The 18,423-nt window shown below is 36.6% G+C and overlaps 1 protein-coding gene across 2 annotated transcripts in view; it reads right to left on the bottom strand.

Moving 5' to 3' along the window:
* Positions 1–18,423, bottom strand: part of LOC138713653 (chromobox protein homolog 1-like) — a 125,999-nt gene that overhangs the window by 82,220 nt on the left and 25,356 nt on the right. For both annotated transcript variants that reach the window (XM_069845910.1, XM_069845911.1), the window contains exon 2: positions 4,790–5,077. In XM_069845910.1, coding sequence (XP_069702011.1) covers positions 4,790–5,077 — 288 coding nt within the window. The remainder of the gene's footprint in view (positions 1–4,789; positions 5,078–18,423) is intronic.

Below are 18,423 nucleotides of genomic sequence, written 5' to 3'. Positions count from 1 at the left end.
AAAACTTATCTTCGATCCTACTAACTGTACAGATCCAGAAAGAAAATTAAGGTGGCCCAAATTTTTTTACTGGGTCTGTAGGCCTACACTTCTCCTTAATGATGAAGGTATAACATAACAGTATCGGCAATTAAACAAACTGTAAAACCCGTTCTCTCCTTGTGCGAGGGAATTTACTTAGGAAATGTGGCAGAGGCAGCAAAAGTACAGAAGTTTAATACCCTCACTAAAATTATGAACAATTTATAAACCTAGAAAAAAGTTTTTATTACAAACTTCCTCAAAACATAAGGGAAGTGCAACATTTGTTTTCATGTTGGTATAGCGCCCGCATTTTATTAATACCCAACCGACATTGAAGATGACACTTCCATTTGAAAAGATAAGATAAGAGTTTATTTATTAATTAGGTCATCTCAGATGCCACTCCAGTCACAAGAAGTGGTAATATATGACTACCAATGATGCATTAGCATTTTTAATTGATGTGCTGATATCAACTCCATGTGGAGTGGAATACGAAATACCATTGTCATTATTTCGAGTTTATTGACACGAGTTGAAATAAATATACTGCTAATGGTAATTGTAATTAGAAACAATCTTTACAGCAGGAACATGACAACAACGCTTGACACTGCAAGTATTGATGAGTGCAAAAAAAGATATATCACAACACAATGGCCTCCAACTGGGTATTAAATAAATGCATCGGCTATACTAGCAAGGGAAGTACAATAATGTTTTCATGTTGATACTAGTAATTGTTGAGTAACAGATTACTTGTGTCAGTGTATCACATCATTCCAGGTCCACAGCTTTGGAGTAACGTTAGCATACCTGACCATGAAACGAGCGGATCCAGGTTCAAATCCTGGTTGAGACAAGTTACATGGTTTAGGTTTATTCTGGGGTTTTCCCTCAACCCATTAAGAGCAAATGCTGGGTACTTTCGGCATTGGACCCTTGACTCATTTCGCTGGCATTATCACCTTCATCTCATTCAGATGCTATATAACCATAGCAGTTCAAAAATCGTTGTAAAATAACAAATTAAAAAAAAAAAAAATACCATTCTACATGTCAGATATAATGTCAACAGTGCAAAAAGAAAACGTCATGAAATGAAAATAGTAAAGTTTATTTTTTTTTTATTTATATGCATGAATGTTGAGACTGCATCGATTCATTTACGAATACACCCTCTTCAGAGTGAGATGAGTAGAATTTTTAAAGAAGATTTTCATCTGTCGACATCACAGACACAGCCCAGGCTGTTTCAGAACAGTTACTAGATATCACAATCTCCATGCTCCAACAATTCTCGCCAGGCTGCAAAAGGGCATCTGTCAGATACAGGGGGGAAGTCATTAATCCTTCCCATTGAAGGCTTTAAGGAACCAACCTAGACAAATACCCAATGTCCCATCCCTACCTTCCCGTGGTGCAGCTGTTAGTAAGCATAATTTTACAAGCTGAATTAACGGTAGTGGCTACTCATCAATTAGCACTGGTCAGCTTGATGAGTTAATGACTGAATTTGGTATAATTTTCCTCTATCCAATACCTAATTCCCTCTTTACCCTTTCCTATCCAGTCGTCTGACTGAACTCTTACGTTCTTCAATCCTGACGGCATTCGAGCATTCGAGGCCTAGGGGTTCATTTCCCTTTCCTTCCTCCTCTTTCTACTTTTCTGTTCCTAGTGCTGACCTATGGCACTAAAATCGTCCTCCAGTGGCTTAAGTAGGGAAAGCTGGTGATCAACAAGATCTCCCAGCTAGGTCCAGTGGATCAACAGCAGGTGTGGTCCTCCAGACATTCTGGGGGTTGTGTGTGAATGAAGTAGCCACCAAAGCACTAAAATATGGTGTTCACTTAAATCGGCTACAACTTGCCATTTTCATTCCCGATTTACCACGAAAATCGTCTGTAGCTGCATTTAGATTGGCAACAGGCCATGATTGTTTGGCCAAACACCTGCATAGAATTGGAATATATCAGTCCCCTAACTGCCAATTGTGCAACTCAAACCAAGAAATGGATTCGGAACACCTGAAAATTTGTGCTTCAGTAGCTGACCATGATATCTTTGAAAAATATTGGAGTACAAGAGGTCAGATGACTTTATTGTCAAACGCCTGGCATTAGAAAACAACAACAATTCTCGCCAACTGATATACCATTTCGATTGGCACCATGATCATTCTTCATATACTACAGTGTCTCTCCAAGAAAGCATCTTTTCTAGTACCAAGAACACTTCCAAATCCCCAACTGATGCTGGTGCATGGTTTTGAGCATTTCATAGATATATACATTACTGTTTGTGAAAAGTGCAACACCCGACAACTCCAAACTCGAGAGATGTTTAGAACAGTGTACCACCAATAATTGATTACGTTTCCAGAGAGATGGGATACACATAGGCCCAACAGAGACATCTCTTGTGTCACAAGCAAGGTCAGTGTTATGCCTTGCTCAGTCAATGCAGAGCTTCCAAATGAAGTGGAAACATGAAAGCTAGTGCAGGTATGCCTCGTCGATGTGGAAGGGTGCAATATCAGCACGTGAGTTCGAACGGGGCAGAATGGTTGGTCTCTGGAAAGCAGTTTGTCATACTGTTAACATTTTGGCTCATAGAGGACATGCTGCTATGACAGTGATGCGTGTATGGAACCAGTGGATAAAAGAGAGTCGTATGCAGAAACAAGCAGGTACTGGATCACGTAATGTGACCATAGCATGGGATGACCGCCATCTTGTCCACATGGCCATAATGGACTATACAGCTTCATCCATAGTGTTGAGTCAATGTTGGAGTACTGCAATGGGTGTGGACCTGTCTGCGTCAACAGTTCGTAACCGTCTTTTGAGGGTTGGACTAGTGGCTTTCTGCCATTGCATCGGCTTCCATTGTCCAGAAACCACCAACACCTCAGACTGCAATGGGCACGTGAACGACGTCACTGGCGTCCTGAGTGGCAAAATGTAGTGTTCTTGGACGAGTCCCACTTCAACTTGTCATACAATGACGGCCACATACATGTTAGACGTTACCGTGGTGAACGCAATCTGAGAGCCTGCATTGTTGAGCAGCATAGCGGACAAATGCCTAGTGTGATGGTTTGGGGCACCATTGGATACAATATGCAATCTCGCCTCTTATGTATTCAGAGCAATCTGAACAGCAACCACATTAGGGAGGTTTTAGAGCCCGTGGTACTGCCTCTCCTTCAGGCAACTCCACATGCCATATTTCAGCAGACAATGCCCGGCCACACTGTGCAAGCTGTCTTCGAAGGACAACAGGTATCACTGCTTCCCTGGCCTGCACGTTCGCCAGATATGTCGCCCATCGAACTTGTCTGGGATATCGTTGGTCAGCAACTTGTTCATCATGGTCCTCCAGCACCCACTCTTGACGCTTTGTAGACTTGTGTAGAGGGAGATTGCCCGGGAGCATATCCAGGTCCTCTTTGATTCCATGCCTCGACACTTAGAGTGTGGTGCATGGAGGCTTCACACCCTACTGAAATCTCACGGTCACAGATCAGGTACAGTTCTGTAATTCTAATCATTTGTGTATTGACATGTAACTAATCTGTGGTATCAATTTCATTTCAGTCACATGTATCCTTCTTGGTGTTGCAATTTCCACAAACATTAGTGTAGTTGGTTTTCTCCAGGTAACAAACCTAAGCTGGTATGCTACCTGTGCCATATGTATTTTGTTCAATGAAATTTATGGGATTAAGGAAAAAGGAAGAACCCTACGAAAATCCCCAGTCTACCAATCTTCTAATATCACTCTAGTCAGTATTAAAGATCGAACTCAAGCTCATGGAATTTTACATTTGCACTTCAGCACTGAGCTACCTGAGAAACGTAAGTAAAGATTACAGGATTATATTTTCTTTGTTGCAATCAAAAATTATATTTGCATTAAAAAAATACATAAATGAAAACCATAAACAAAACTCTTAAACAACTAAAAGTTCCAAATAATGGATTTGAATTTTTTAGGTCCAAACTCCCAAATTACGTCTCATGTTCTCTTTGCCACAAAGTAAAACGTAAAAGAAACCTTAAATTTAATAACCCGAGATTAAAGAGATCTCAATGAAAGAATTCAGGATGTATGACTGCTTAATTTTTAAAAATCACTTATATTTGTATAAAGAATTTGAGTGTTTTTTTTTTCTGTTGAAATTATCATTCTCAATTTTTAGGTTCTCCAATAATTAATTACCTCTTAGAAATTCAATGGTATTTCCCAAAATATAATATTTCTACATATTGGAAAAGATATCAATATAAAGTCAGAATTTTGCTTCATCATTCTCTTTGTTATAATAATCATAAGATCTTATCATCACACATAATATATTATATGCACAAAACCACACACAAGAACACCCAACCACCACCACTGTAAAACTAATCACATACACTCAGCTGACACCAATGAAGTGAAATCAGATGTTGTAGTAAAGTGTGACTATTCCTAAAACAAGGTATTCCAAAAGAAATCTTACTTTATTATATTATTCAAAACTTCCAAATAGCGTTAAGAATAAATATGTGAATATGAGAACTTCAGCACACATTTGTGAATCCAGGCTTGAGGAACTTCTGTCTTTCTTGAATATTATGTTTAGAATTATTTTCAAGAACTGCATGATAGCATCCTACACCCAAGATAAATGGCATTAAAGTAACAACATAACTCTCCACCACCTTTTGGTAACTTTTATCTAAGATATTTTGCTTCAATTAAACGGACTCACCTCATATTCCTTATTGTCATCACCTGCAGACACTTCATTCTGTCCTGCTGTAGTCTTCATCTTTTTCTTAGGACTCTTGTTTGCTCCCTTTCCCCCTCGTTTCTTGACTTTGTTTTCATTTTTAATGTCATCTTTGTTTTCATTTTTCTCGAGGAAACTCTTAATAGCTTCTGGACAGTTTAGATCGTCTTCATTTTCCCATGTATCATTATCTGGTCCATATCCCTTCCACCGGATCCTGAACTGACGTTTCCCACGGATTTGTTTCACATCCACAACACTTTCCACCTATGAACAGAACACAGCATACAGCTCCTATCCATGCAAGACTTGTTGTCACCTCACTACCACAATCACCAGTGTAACAGATAAACAATTTAAACTTTTCAAATTAGTATCATAAAGTTTTAATTTTCTTAACATGCCTGTAACATTTACACATAATGTCAAAAATATAACGTGATAAAGAGAAAGTTTGTAAAATACACGAAAATAAAATGATTCTCCAAAAACTCCTTTTTACTCTAATAACAGAATTAAGGTTAATGTCACTCATTTCTGCAGCTCATTAAAAAAGCCACTGCATCACAATGAAACAGAAGCACACTCACTACTGACTTTCATTCAAGTCTGCTGTAATATTAGATAACAAGAGTAGCACTATGCAAAGAAAGAAGATACTGTTATGTTACATTGTTTCCGTTAATGTCTCTAGATCTTAAGTTGAAAAAAATACATCCATTCTTATTTGTTTTTTGTTTTGTAATATCACTGCCTTTCAGGAAGTAATTTTTAGTAAGAGATTGGAAGAAAACAGTATGGATCTTACCTTCTTCATTCATTATTAACTTATGTTACACAATAGGTTAAATTTTTTTCTGAAGACAACACGATTTGAAGCATTCCAGCAAATAATACCATTATGTTAATGTTTTGTGTAGTACGTAAAAAGTGAAATTACAGTTATTGAAAATTAAGAAAAAGATATAACTGCTTAGCACACTGCAACATAAAGTATATGGAGTTATCACAACTATTCCCAATGTGTAGGTTATGACTGTTGTTTAAAGACAGAGACTTGTGGTAGAGTACTGTTCGAACATATAACTTAAACTGTAATATAAAATTTATTAGTAAGTCAGGTAAGGCTCTTAAATAAAAACCATCATTGCTCCCATCAGAATGGTATTTCATTTTTATTATTGTTGTTATTATTATTATTATTATTATTATTATTATTATTATTATTATTATATTATGAGTTCAAGCCTACAGCCACGTGGCATTTCAATAAATGCAAATGCACTTCAATAATGTATTACCAAACTGCTGCGAAATTATTTCTAGCTATCAAAAAACTGGCATATCAGATAATGAACATGAAAATGGATTAGCTACAATCCTACAGTAGGGATCAACCCTCCTGATGTTTGGGGCATGTTTACTTATACGCCCTAGCCAGTAGGAGCAATATGGTGGTGCTGTATAGCCTATAGAAAGTATTTCTCACTACAGATGTGGACAAATTATTAGCAAAATTGAAGATTTTTATTATATATTTTTACAAAATATGATTCTTCAATTCAGACTACAGTTGACATTTTTGCGTATTTCCAAATTATTAGCAAAATTGAATATTTGTATTGTATATTTCTAGAAAATTTGACTCTTCAATTTGGACTACACTTGATATTTTTGAATATTTACAAATTATTAGCAAAACTGAAGATTTTTGCTATATATTTTTACCAAATTCGACTCTTCAATTTGGACTACAGTTCACATTTTGGATACTTCCAAATTATTAGCAAAACTGAAGATTTTTATTGTATATTTTTACAAAATTTGACTCTTCAATTTAGACTGCAGTTGACATTTTTGCATATTTACAAATTTTTAGCAAAATTAAAGATTTTTATTATATATTTTTATAAAATTTGGCTCTTCAATTTAAACTACAGTTGACATTTTTGCATATTTCTGTCTACTATAATGATAGAAATATACAAAATTGTCAACTGTAGTCTAAACTGAAAAGTCAAATTTTGTAAACAGAATTATCATAAAAATCGTCAATTTTGTTAATAATTTGTCCACGTCTGTATTTGTAACAAGTGTGTTCAGACAAGTTTTTTGTGATAGGAACTCTGCATGTGATTAGAAAAAGCAGCAACATTTTTCTGAATATACAGTATAGAATCAGAAATCAAATTTCTACATCAAGCGGTTCCCATTTTATTGTTTCTTAACAATAACAATAATCATCTTATTGGAACTTTTGAGGAAGTATTTTATGTAATAACAATATTGTATAGTATTTAATACAACTTATACTATAAAATGACGAATGCTGCTCTAGTGATTTGCACACTAGTTACTGACTTCAGACCATGTGGATTCAGGTTCGAATTCCCGATTCTGTCCTGTTTTAGTTTGCAAGGGAACCCCATCAGTCTCGTGAATGCTAACTCTTTAATGACCTTAATTATTAATACATACATGAATGTTATTAGTTCTTTGCGCCTTAAAAAAAGCTTGAAAATACAAGAAGGCACACAAACAAGTAGCTCACCTCCTGCTTGAATGTGTAAATAAGATATTTCGACTGCTTGAAATGCCAGGTGCTAGTATCATATTGAGTAAACAGATGCAATAATCAACAGTCTCTGGCAACAATGGAGCTAGTATCGAATTGAGTGAATACCTGCACTAATCAACAGACTTCTCTCGGTATTTCTCTGTATCATTTCAGTCAAATGTTTGCACATTGTGCAAGAACATAATTGATAGCAGAAAAAAGTGGCAATTGTGAAGGTACAGTAGAACTTGGTTATAGCGATCTCGTCTTGTGTGACACCTCGCCTATAATGTCAAATATTCTGTGGTCCCAACTAATTCCCCCGTAAGACATAGGAAGGGTTCAGAAGCAAAGGGATGCAAGTGCACTTAATTACTTTAGAGAAAATGTAATTCAAAGTTATTAAGCTTCTGTAAATTCCATTAAGTTTTAATTTTAAGTGTTAATATGTGATGTGGTTAAAATATATATCCCTTTGCCACTAAAATTTTATATGCCTTAGTTTATCCAGGATGCACTTTACCCATTTTTTTTAGAAATGCCACTTGTACCCCTCTGCTTCTCAACCCCCCATATGCTTTTCTACCTTGCTTAATACGACAAAAATATAACCAAAGTATTTTAAGAAATATTTGTTGAAATCTAGCAACCTGGCATATTCTTTACTGTCCCCTTCTGTCATAGACCTCTGGAATGCAGGCAGATTCCCCACCCCACTGTAACCCACCCAAATTCATGCGGTATTAACGGTATCTGCGTGTGGTCAGTTCTGACAGGAAGTTCTCACTACTAATACTATGGCCTAACAGCCCAATTTTGGGCCCTAGCCTCCTCTAGCTTCTTCCTCCATTTTTCCCTATCCATCGCCATCCTTCTCCATGCCGCGCTTGCGCTTCCGAAGAAGAGTCTGGAGTCGTAACCGCATCAATCCACCTATCTTTAGATCTTCCAACAGGTCTCCTCTCATAAATCTTTCCTTCCAAAACTTTCTTTGGTATTCTCTGCTCTTCCATTCTATAAACATGCCCCGCCCATTCCAGTCTCCTCAGCTGATATGTGTGACTATATCTATCGATTCAAATAGTTCATACAGTTCCTGGTTGTATCGTATTCTCCATTGTTGATTCTCTTATATAGGAAGTTCTCACTAAGTGCACGAATTTTAACACAATATGGCTACTAAAAGAAAAGTTCCAACATTGGATGAAAAAGTTAAAGTGGTTCATCAAATTGAGAATGGAATTTAAAAAGCTGATGTGTCGTGAGTTTGGCCTAGTTAATTCCACTGTTCAAACGATTTGGAAGAGGAAGAACAAAACTGTTGTTGCATTTGAACAGAATGGACCGAAGCTAGGGGAGGGAGCAGTGAAATTGCAACTGAAATAATGAACATAGAACGTAATTTAGAAAGTGTGTATTGGGCAAGTAGGAGACAACAGATTAAAATGACTGATTACTTCCCTCCTACCTAAAGAAGTTTGGTGAGTACTGAACAAACTTATTTAATACAGAATACCGTACAGTATTTATAATTGAATGTATATTTTATTATGTTTAATTATAAGTACTGTACAGTATTCTGTATTAAAATAGTTTGTTCAGTACTCACCAAACTTCTTTACTTAGGAGTGAAGTAATCAGTTAATTCTAAGTAAATATCTTCTCCGCCATTATACAATGTCAGCTCTCTCAATCAAGATTTTCCTTTTGCACATGCTTTTATTCCATCTAAACCCCAACTTATGTAACACTCTTCGTAAGGAATGCACTTTCCATGGCAAATGTATTTTCTCTCTTATGACAGGTAGCAGTTTGTGGCAAGGTGGCACTTTCTTCTTCGTGACATAAAATTCCTGAACAGTTCACCATATCACTGTCATATCAAAATCGTCCAAGGTAACATTTCTGTCATCAGCTCTAGGACACTTCTTCCCTGGTGTATGCAATGGGGACAATGAGCCCCTTTCATTTCTAAGTTTTGACTCCTTTCTAATTGTTTTAGTTAAACTTTTTTAAACTTCAGTGTAATTGGCTGCTCTCTCTGTAGCACATGCCAGAAGAATTAACTTTTTTCCTCTTGCTTCTTCATCACACATTTTAACTATATTTTATATAATTTTCCATGCTTCCTTATGAACACCTTTTCCCTTTCATATGTTCAATTGACTTTTAAAATATAAACTAACAGTTCCAACTTATACAACACACCAACACAGAGCTAGTCTCAAACTACCTGATATTTTCAGCCACAGTATAATTAAACACCATGTGGTGACAGTGACGTCATCTGTTGTGTCATAAGGCTCGTAACTCGTATCTTATCTCTGGTCAGTTCTAGGAAGAGCTGTGCTCCATTCATCAATAGCTCCATGCACCACTTACTTACTTACAAATGGCTTTTAAGGAACCCAAAGTTTCATTGCCACCCTCACATAAGCCCGCCATTGGTCCCAATCCTGTGCAAGATTAATCCACTCTCTATCAGCATATCCCATCTCCCTCAAATCCATTTTAATATTATCCTCCTATTTACGTCTCGGCCCCTCCAAAGGTCTTTTTCCCTCCAGTCTCCCAACTAACACTCTATATGCATTTCTGGATTCGCCCATATGTGCTACATGCCCTGCCCATCTCAAACGTCTGGATTTAATGGTCCTAATTATGTCAGGTGAAGAATACAATGTGTGCAGTTCTGCGTTGTGTAACTTTCTCCATTCTCCTGTAACTTCATCCCTCTTAGCCCCAAATATTTTCCTAAGAACCTTATTCTCAAACACCCTTAATCTCTGTTCCTCTCTCAAAGTAAGAGTCCAAGTTTCACAACTATAAGGTAAAGTACCCAAATAAGAGACACTTTTCTTTAACTGCTTATAAATGAGGATGGGAATAGACATTTTTAATCTGAATGAGTGGAATACATACAGCATTTAGTCTATTTTTGGAATTGACAATACAAATTTTAGTCACTTTTTATTATTACTTTAAATTAAAAAAAAAAAGTAAAACTGGGAAATACGGATGTTTAGAAATGGGGTTCCAAATAAGAGATATGTGTGTTATTTAAGTTTATTTTTGAACATGGACAAAAATTATCATCATTTAGCTGGAATTTGAAGCAATATATAACATTGTGAAGTCGTGTAGATTAATAAATTCAGGAACATTTTAAAATTGAAGAGATCAGTGCAACAGTGACCTAACTCCTCTCAACATTTACTTTGTTTATTTGGCATTTTTCCTAGTGAAATTAAGATGGGTTACGAAAAGAACACAAAGTCAGTCAAATTGGTCATGAATGTACTAATCTTATTTAGGCTACTATTGCTAACGTTAATATTTTGCTAGAGAAAGAAAAAGGATAGAATACTAAATTTCGATCTCCATATTTTAATTTTGATTGCATTTATTTTGCCGATTCCTTTAATTGACACAATTCTTATTTCGCTATATTGAGCAAGTTGGACAAACGAAAGGTTCATCATCAGTGCTGCAGTCTTCGTGTGCCCAACGAAGACATTTTGAACAATGAATCTATTTCTCCCCCCTGAGCCCTGGTGTCCTCTGAAAAAAATTCAGTGCAAAACAAGCACTCTCCATTATCATAATTTTCTCCATATTCCGAGTCACAAGAGTTAATTAATTCCATTTCCACATCGGATTCTTCATCACTGGACGAACTCAAGCAGTGCTTCTTGGACTGAGTTTTTCTGTGATTTTTGTTGTTTTTCGAACAACTTCTTGCGAGGTCTGTCTTTTCTTTGATTTTCCTTACTAAACTCTCTCTCTCATTTTTTTTTTTCGGATCAGAACTGATATTTTGATAGCTCCTTTTCCTGCCCAGGATGGCTTTACATGCAACTACCCACTGGTTGAAGGTTACGGCTCTTGAGGTGGTGGTTGTTGCTGCTGCTGCTGTAGGCCTAACTTAGTGGACTGGTCAATGTACTCAAGGACACGTCCCAGAAACGCAAAGTGCGAGTGTCTTGCCTTTGACAGTCAGTGGGCAACAAAACTGACAACTGTGATTGGCAGATTGCTTATGTGACGTGTTGGGCGTTACCGTTCTCAGCTACACTGGCAACAAGTGCTCACTGACTGCCTTTTTACTCAAGAACACGTGCCACAAATGCTGGCACTGGCTGTAGTGGCGATATTTACACAGGTCCAACGAAATTTTCGAAATCAGGAATCACAATTAAATTTAATACTCGTAGATTTAATAATTACACAAGATTTTTATTTGAAATATATAGAGAATATTTTACAAATTAAGAACTTATGTTTTCATCTTTAAGTAAGGTAAATATTGTCGGACTAGCTGATTTTAATTGACTTCAGCTATTGATATTATCATCATCTCAATTAACAATTAATTTTAGCCATTAATAATGATAATTTGATCATTTCAATTAGTAATTTTTATAATGAATAATTGAGGAGAATGGATAATTAATGATTGACCTAATTCGTAATTAATTTTAATTAATAGTTCAAGTAATCTTTCATTGGTTCTTATGTAGTTACTGGCAGACAAACTGACACGACTAGAAGCAAACTCTCAAAGGTGAGCATCATAATAATACCAAGTAAGGGTTCTAAATAAGAGACACTATCTCTTAATAGGACCCCTAGGTATCTCTTATTAGGGAACGGAGTAAATAAAAATGAAATAGCTACCCAAGATCATAAGTTATTATCTTCCTTATTACCAATCTACCTTATTATATGCAACATTTTGCTAGCAATTTTATAAAATTAATAATAAATTTGTTGTAGTTTACATTACCTCAAAAAAAAAAAAAAAAAGTAAAAAGTTCAAAGTGTGAAAAATTACTTTTCTTGCTCTCAGTTTCGTTGCTTACTTTCAACTGAGATTAGACAAAGAACACGATGCCTTAGAAGCACAAACATTGATTTACCATAGTTGTCGAGAGATGGCAAATTATACCAGAGAAGTTAACATAGTATCTCCTGTCTCTTATTTGGGTACTTTACCTTACAGAATAACCGGTAATATAACTGTTTTATAAATTCTAACTTTCAGATTTTTTGACAGCAGACTAGATGACAAAAGCTTCTCAAGTGAAAAATAACAGGCATTTCCCATATTTATTCTGTGTTTAATTTCTTCCTGAGTGTCATTTATATTTATTACTGTTGCTCCAAGATATTTGAATTTTTCCACCTCTTCGAAGGATAAATCTCCAATTTTTATATTTCCATTTCGTACAATATTCTTGTCACGAGACATAATCATATACTTTGTCTTTTCAGGATTTACTTCCAAACCTATCGCTTTACTTGCTTCAAGTAAAATTTCCGTGTTTTCCCTAATCGTTTGTGGATTTTCTCCTAACATATTCACGTCACCACATCTAATTAAAATGCACCTCGCAGAGACTTTCTCATAAGCTCCCCACAGCAGTTAGCTACAACTTAATTCTAAGGTCATCCAATTCAAGGAAATGTGTTTCCTTTGAGATGCTCTCAGTACTGAAGCTGAAATCACTGCCGTCACTTGATTTTATTATTTCATCTTCAGATTTAACACATTTTGATAATAAGGGAATTGGCAGCTCCTCCATATGTGGTACTGGAAAATTAATGTTATGCTAGGACATAACTTTTTTTTTCATGTACACCAAACCAAAGTAACAGGTGTCATAAGCTCTCTCCATATTCGAGGAATCACAAATGGCATACACTTTCTTGTACAACATAGCCAACCCTCTAAAGTAGATCGGTAGCTATAGCAGTCTATGTGAGGCTCCAACCAGCATTCCAAAGCTCTATATGCATCACAGAACTTCGTTTTGAACACAGTGTTATACAGTGCGTATACTAACTGGCTCCGCGGAGACTCGAGGAGTTGTGTTGGTATCGCGCAGGTAGAGTCAATGACCTTGGTCGCATTGAATGGTTGAGGGTGGGAGAGAGCAAGAGAGAGATGTAATATTCCCAAGTTCAAACCAGGTGCTACACAGTACCAACTTTACATTGCTGCCAGGTCGAATACTGCCGCTTGCTTCACTGCGGAGTCAGTTAGTATACACACTGTATTTTATCTCTTTAGAACTAATATAACATCCACAAACATAACAAAATGGTTCAGTTGGCAGTTTTTAAGCCCTGTATACAGATGTGCTCTCAAGACATCATTGTAATGATTTGGGATATTGATGTACAGTAATTAGGGAAAGAATTATTTTCATTTAACTTATTTTATTATAAGTAGCTATGGAAATATACATGGACGACAACAATAATCCAGCTTGAGGCCAGATGTCAGAATTAACATTAGGAAGCTCGCATTCGATTAATTAAAGAGATAAGACAAGGAGACGTTACACAACTGTTCTCTTAACTATAATTATTCACGTGAACATGAAATGAGAACCATCCTTCTGATTTGTCGATATGATTGTCTTAGATGTCACCAGAAGCTGTTGTGTGAATCCAATTGGCTAAATAAATGACAGCATCATTACCTCTGTGTCATTAGCTGCTTCTTTGTAAGTCATAATGACATTTATCCTCTCAAGGCATCCAGAAGTCTCAATTTGCATTCTGTAGTTGATAAGATCTGGAGTAACTTTCGATTAGATTAAAACCGGCATATATGCCATTCTGCATTTTTGTGGCATCATGACGCCAATCTATTTCGGGCCTATCATTTATATATATATATATATATGATGGCCTCACAACCTCAGGAAAGATTCGATTCTGCTTCCATTCCATTTTAGACTTAGAATCACAATCAGTTCAGTCAGGTCAGAGCAAGGCAAGAAGTCAGTCAGAGAGATTAGACAGAGCCACTCAGGTGAATCAGCCACCTGAGCAAGGATGTTGTGGGTTTCGACTTCGACCCAATTGCAAGGCACCATAGTATCACCACCAGCAGTTTCTCAGTCTCAGAGAAATAGTAGCAACATGTACCATCCATTGTAATTCAAATGTGTACTCTTATAAATCATTCATTTTGCATAGTTACTGAACCTTATTCAAATGCAAGTTAAGCTTAATCATGAGAAGTGTTGAACTTGATATTTTCAAGTAGATTCCTATTTGCATTTCCTTGAAATTCTATCGTCTTTACACAGTGATGTCAGAATCCTGAAAGCATTATAACATAGTAGAACACAGTGAAATAACTGGGAGGTACAGTAGCGTGCAAATTAATCCGAACACGACATATTTTTACATTTTCTGTCATTGTTGGCCTCACGGCTGCTCATACCGCTTTAATTGACATCTGTAGTACGTGTAATTCCATTGTTGAAGGTCTGTCATTATTTTTTTTATAATATGTGACATTTTGCCTGTAGTTTTGTATTTATAAGCATTTCAGTTGTGTTGAAGACTTAATACTGCAATCCTGTGTACATTCTGTCGTCTTCACAAATGGATACAACTCCACGAAAAAGGGTCTAAAATTATAACATTAGCAGAGCATTCTTCTATGACACAGAGGCAAATTGCTGCAGAATGTCACATCGGTTTGGCTACTGTTAATTCGATCATAAAACAATACAGGGAGACTGGATCCATCACACCCCAGAAAAAAGGAAACTGTGGCCGGAAAAGGAAGACTTCACCTGCAGATGATTGTTTAATTGTCAGGAAAAGTAAATTAAATCCTAGACTAACTGCTGTCGACTTAACCCGCGAGTTAATGGCTACCACTGGGGCGAATATTCAAGTCACAACAGTGCAGCGTAGGCTTTTGGAAGCTGGACAAAGGGCTCGTAAGCCTATTAAGAAGCAACTGCTAACCCCTGTTATGTGCAAAAAACGCTTAATGTGGGCAAAATTACATCAACACTGGACAGTGAATGACTGGAAGAATGTACTTTTTTCCAATGAGTCTCATTTCGAGGTCCACAGCCACCGTGTTTCTTACGTACGGAAAGGATCCGAAAAAGTAACAGCAGCTCATCTCCAACAAACACCCAAATACCCCCCTAGAGTAATGTTTTGGGGTTGTTTTACACATGAAGGGCCTGGAGCATTAATACCTATCAAGGGAATGATGAATTCTGACAAATATATTCACTTATTGGAAACCAGAATCGTACCCCAGCTGCAAAAATCATTTCCGGATGGCAGAGGTGTGTTTCAACAAGACCTGGCACCATGCCATACGTCTCGAAAAACTACAGAATTCTTCAACAAGAAGAATATTCAGGTATTCCCCTGGCCAGGCAACTCTCCCGACATCAACCCCATTGAGAACTTGTGGTCAATTTGCAAAAGAAGAATGCAAAAAATTTATTGTTCTACAAAGGAGAAGATGATTTCTGCCCTCATTGGTGTATGGTTTCGCAATGAAGAAATGAAGAATATTTGTGGGAAATTAGTGGAATCCATGCCAAATCGTCTCAGAGCTGTTATTAGGAACAAGGGAGGCCACATAGATTACTGAGGTATGTCTTAGATCCTTTTTTTTTTATCCCGTTTGAGTGTTTTGCATAAGTAATTACGTTGTTTGGATTAATTTGCACGCTACTGTAGATCTGAATGCAACTGGTCCTGAGCTCGATCCATCCACCGTCTTGTTGGGTAACAGACAAGGTTGGCACGACACAGACTTTTTCATTAAAAAAGACACAACATGCAACAATTAAACCACGGTACTTCAGTTAATTCCCGACATTTGGGGGGGGGGGGGGGGGAATTGAAAAAAAAAAAAGAAAGATATGTTCATGTTCAGAATGTTCGTTTTATTCAAGAGACACTAAGAAAACAATATAAACAATTGTTTCTTACTACTGTTATAACAACGTTTACAATGAAAATATTCTTTCAATACAGACTTTTTATTTAAGAAATCACATCTCAAGGCATGAGCCAGGAAAAAGGTATTGCATGATAGTAAGGAATCTACAGTCTAGAATGAATGATCATATCTTGGAAATAAAGTATAGTGCCACGAAGATGACAAATACTTCATTATACAGTATGTTTCATGCAGTTCACAATAATTGAGTTCCTTTAACATGTTGTAAAATTACTGTTCACAGTATTTTTTAACTTTGTTATTTAACGATGCTTTATCAACTACTAGGTTATTTTGCATTGATGACAAGATGGTATTTGGCTAGCTGAAGCCGACGATTCACCATAGATTACCTGACATTCGCCCTATGGTTGGAAAGAAACCCAACCAGATAATGAGTCCAAGCAGGCATCAAACTCGTGCCCGAGCGCAACTCCAGATCAGCAGGCAAGTGCTTTAGCCGATTGAGTTATGCAGGTCTTACACTGCAAACCCAGCATTCTCTAATCTTCCCTATTTTCCACTTTCCTCTTAATCTCTCCATACGATCCATTTTCTTCTTCTTCCTCGAACTTTTCTCTCGTTCACCACTTCTTCCAGTGCATCCTTCAGTAGGTAGTTATTTCTTGGCAAGTAACCAGTCAATTTCTTTTTTCTCTTCCTGGTTACTTTCAGTATTATTGTTTCTTCACCCAATTTTTCTAGCATAGCTTAATTTCTTATTTTGTCTGTCAATATCATAGCTCCATTCTTCTCAAAATCCACATTTCAAATGCTTCTAGTCATTTCTCTTCACCTCGTCGTAACATCCGTGTTTCTGCCTCATACGATGCAATACTTCACACAAAGCACTTCACTAGTCTCTTCATTAATTTTTTTTTTCCAGAAGTGCGTAGAAGATGCTTCTTCTTCTATTAAAAGCTTCCTTCACCATTGCTATCATTCTTTCGACTTCCTGGCGGCAGTTCATATTACTACTTATAGTACACGCCAAGAATTTGAAGCTGTTCACTTGTTCTACTACCTCATTTCGAATTCGCACATTTGCAGTCTTTATTTTTTTTCTGATAACCAGGGTCTTCATCTTGTTTGCATTTATCTTCATCCTATACTGCTCATAGCTATCATTTAGCTCCAGTAGCATATCCCTTAATATCATCTTCTCTTCTGCTAACAAAGCCATCATCAGCAAATCTTAACACACTTTATTCCTCTTTCTTCTCTTATTACCCTTCCCATATTCTGAAAACAGCTCCTCACTAAATCCAATAAGTAGGCCTAAATATTGAACAGGGTAGGTGATAAAGGGTATCCTTTTCATACTCTTTCTTCAACTATCATCTAAAATACATGTGGAAATAAATTATAAAATGAAATAGGAAAATACACTTTGGTTTTCTGGAGTGCACAAAAAAGACATTCTTTATAGGGGGGGGGGGGGGGGGAGATACAAATAACTGACTTCAGATTCAAGAGAAATTCTATGCAGGCACAGCAGATTGACATAGAAGACTAACCATGAGCCCTGATTACATACTTGAGTGAGAAGTATAAACACATGTCAGTTCACTGGGAAAGTATCAGGACACCTCTTTGTAGTGTGGCGTACACTCCCTGAACTTACAATATCCTTAAAGGCATCGGTTTTACTTTTCCTGAGATAAAAAAAAACACACACATAAACAACACACAAAAAACACACACTGAAGGAAGATGATTTACTTTTATTTAGAATTTTAGACTAAATCGCCAATGTTAAATTTTAGTATACAGACATCATGCTCAAAACCAATTTTTCAATACCAATAAATTTCCGTGATAATCTCGAAATCAATTCTTTGTATATTTTGTACAATAAGAAAGTTTGCAAATTTTTCTAATTACGTCAATTTATAACTTGCCAGTCTCAAATTAAGCACCACAAAATACACACAGTTTAAGTTACATTTTGTTAGATATAAAGTGTTAGGAAGGAATTGGCGCACCCTATCAAAAATCCGCTGTGAATATCCCCTTATATCACCACGGGTCACTTGCGACCCGATGGCTTACATTACACAACATGTACAGTGCTCCACACTGATAAGTTTAAAGTACCATTCCTGCTACTCTAAGCATGCCTGCCTAGTGAAAGCTCTGTACACATTGATGGGGATTTTGAAGGAATTTAGTGTATTAGGAAACCCACAAGTGAATACTTCATTGCGAAGATGCAAAGCAAAGTCTAGGAATGGCTGTGAATATACTATGTTCGAATTCATTACACTATTATTATTT

Source organism: Periplaneta americana, chromosome 14 (genome assembly GCF_040183065.1).
Source record: "Periplaneta americana isolate PAMFEO1 chromosome 14, P.americana_PAMFEO1_priV1, whole genome shotgun sequence".
In the NCBI taxonomy this organism is placed as follows: Eukaryota; Metazoa; Arthropoda; class Insecta; order Blattodea; family Blattidae; genus Periplaneta; species Periplaneta americana.
The sequence above is the reverse complement of the archived record's forward strand: the minus strand, read 5'-3'. Positions and strand labels throughout refer to the sequence as shown.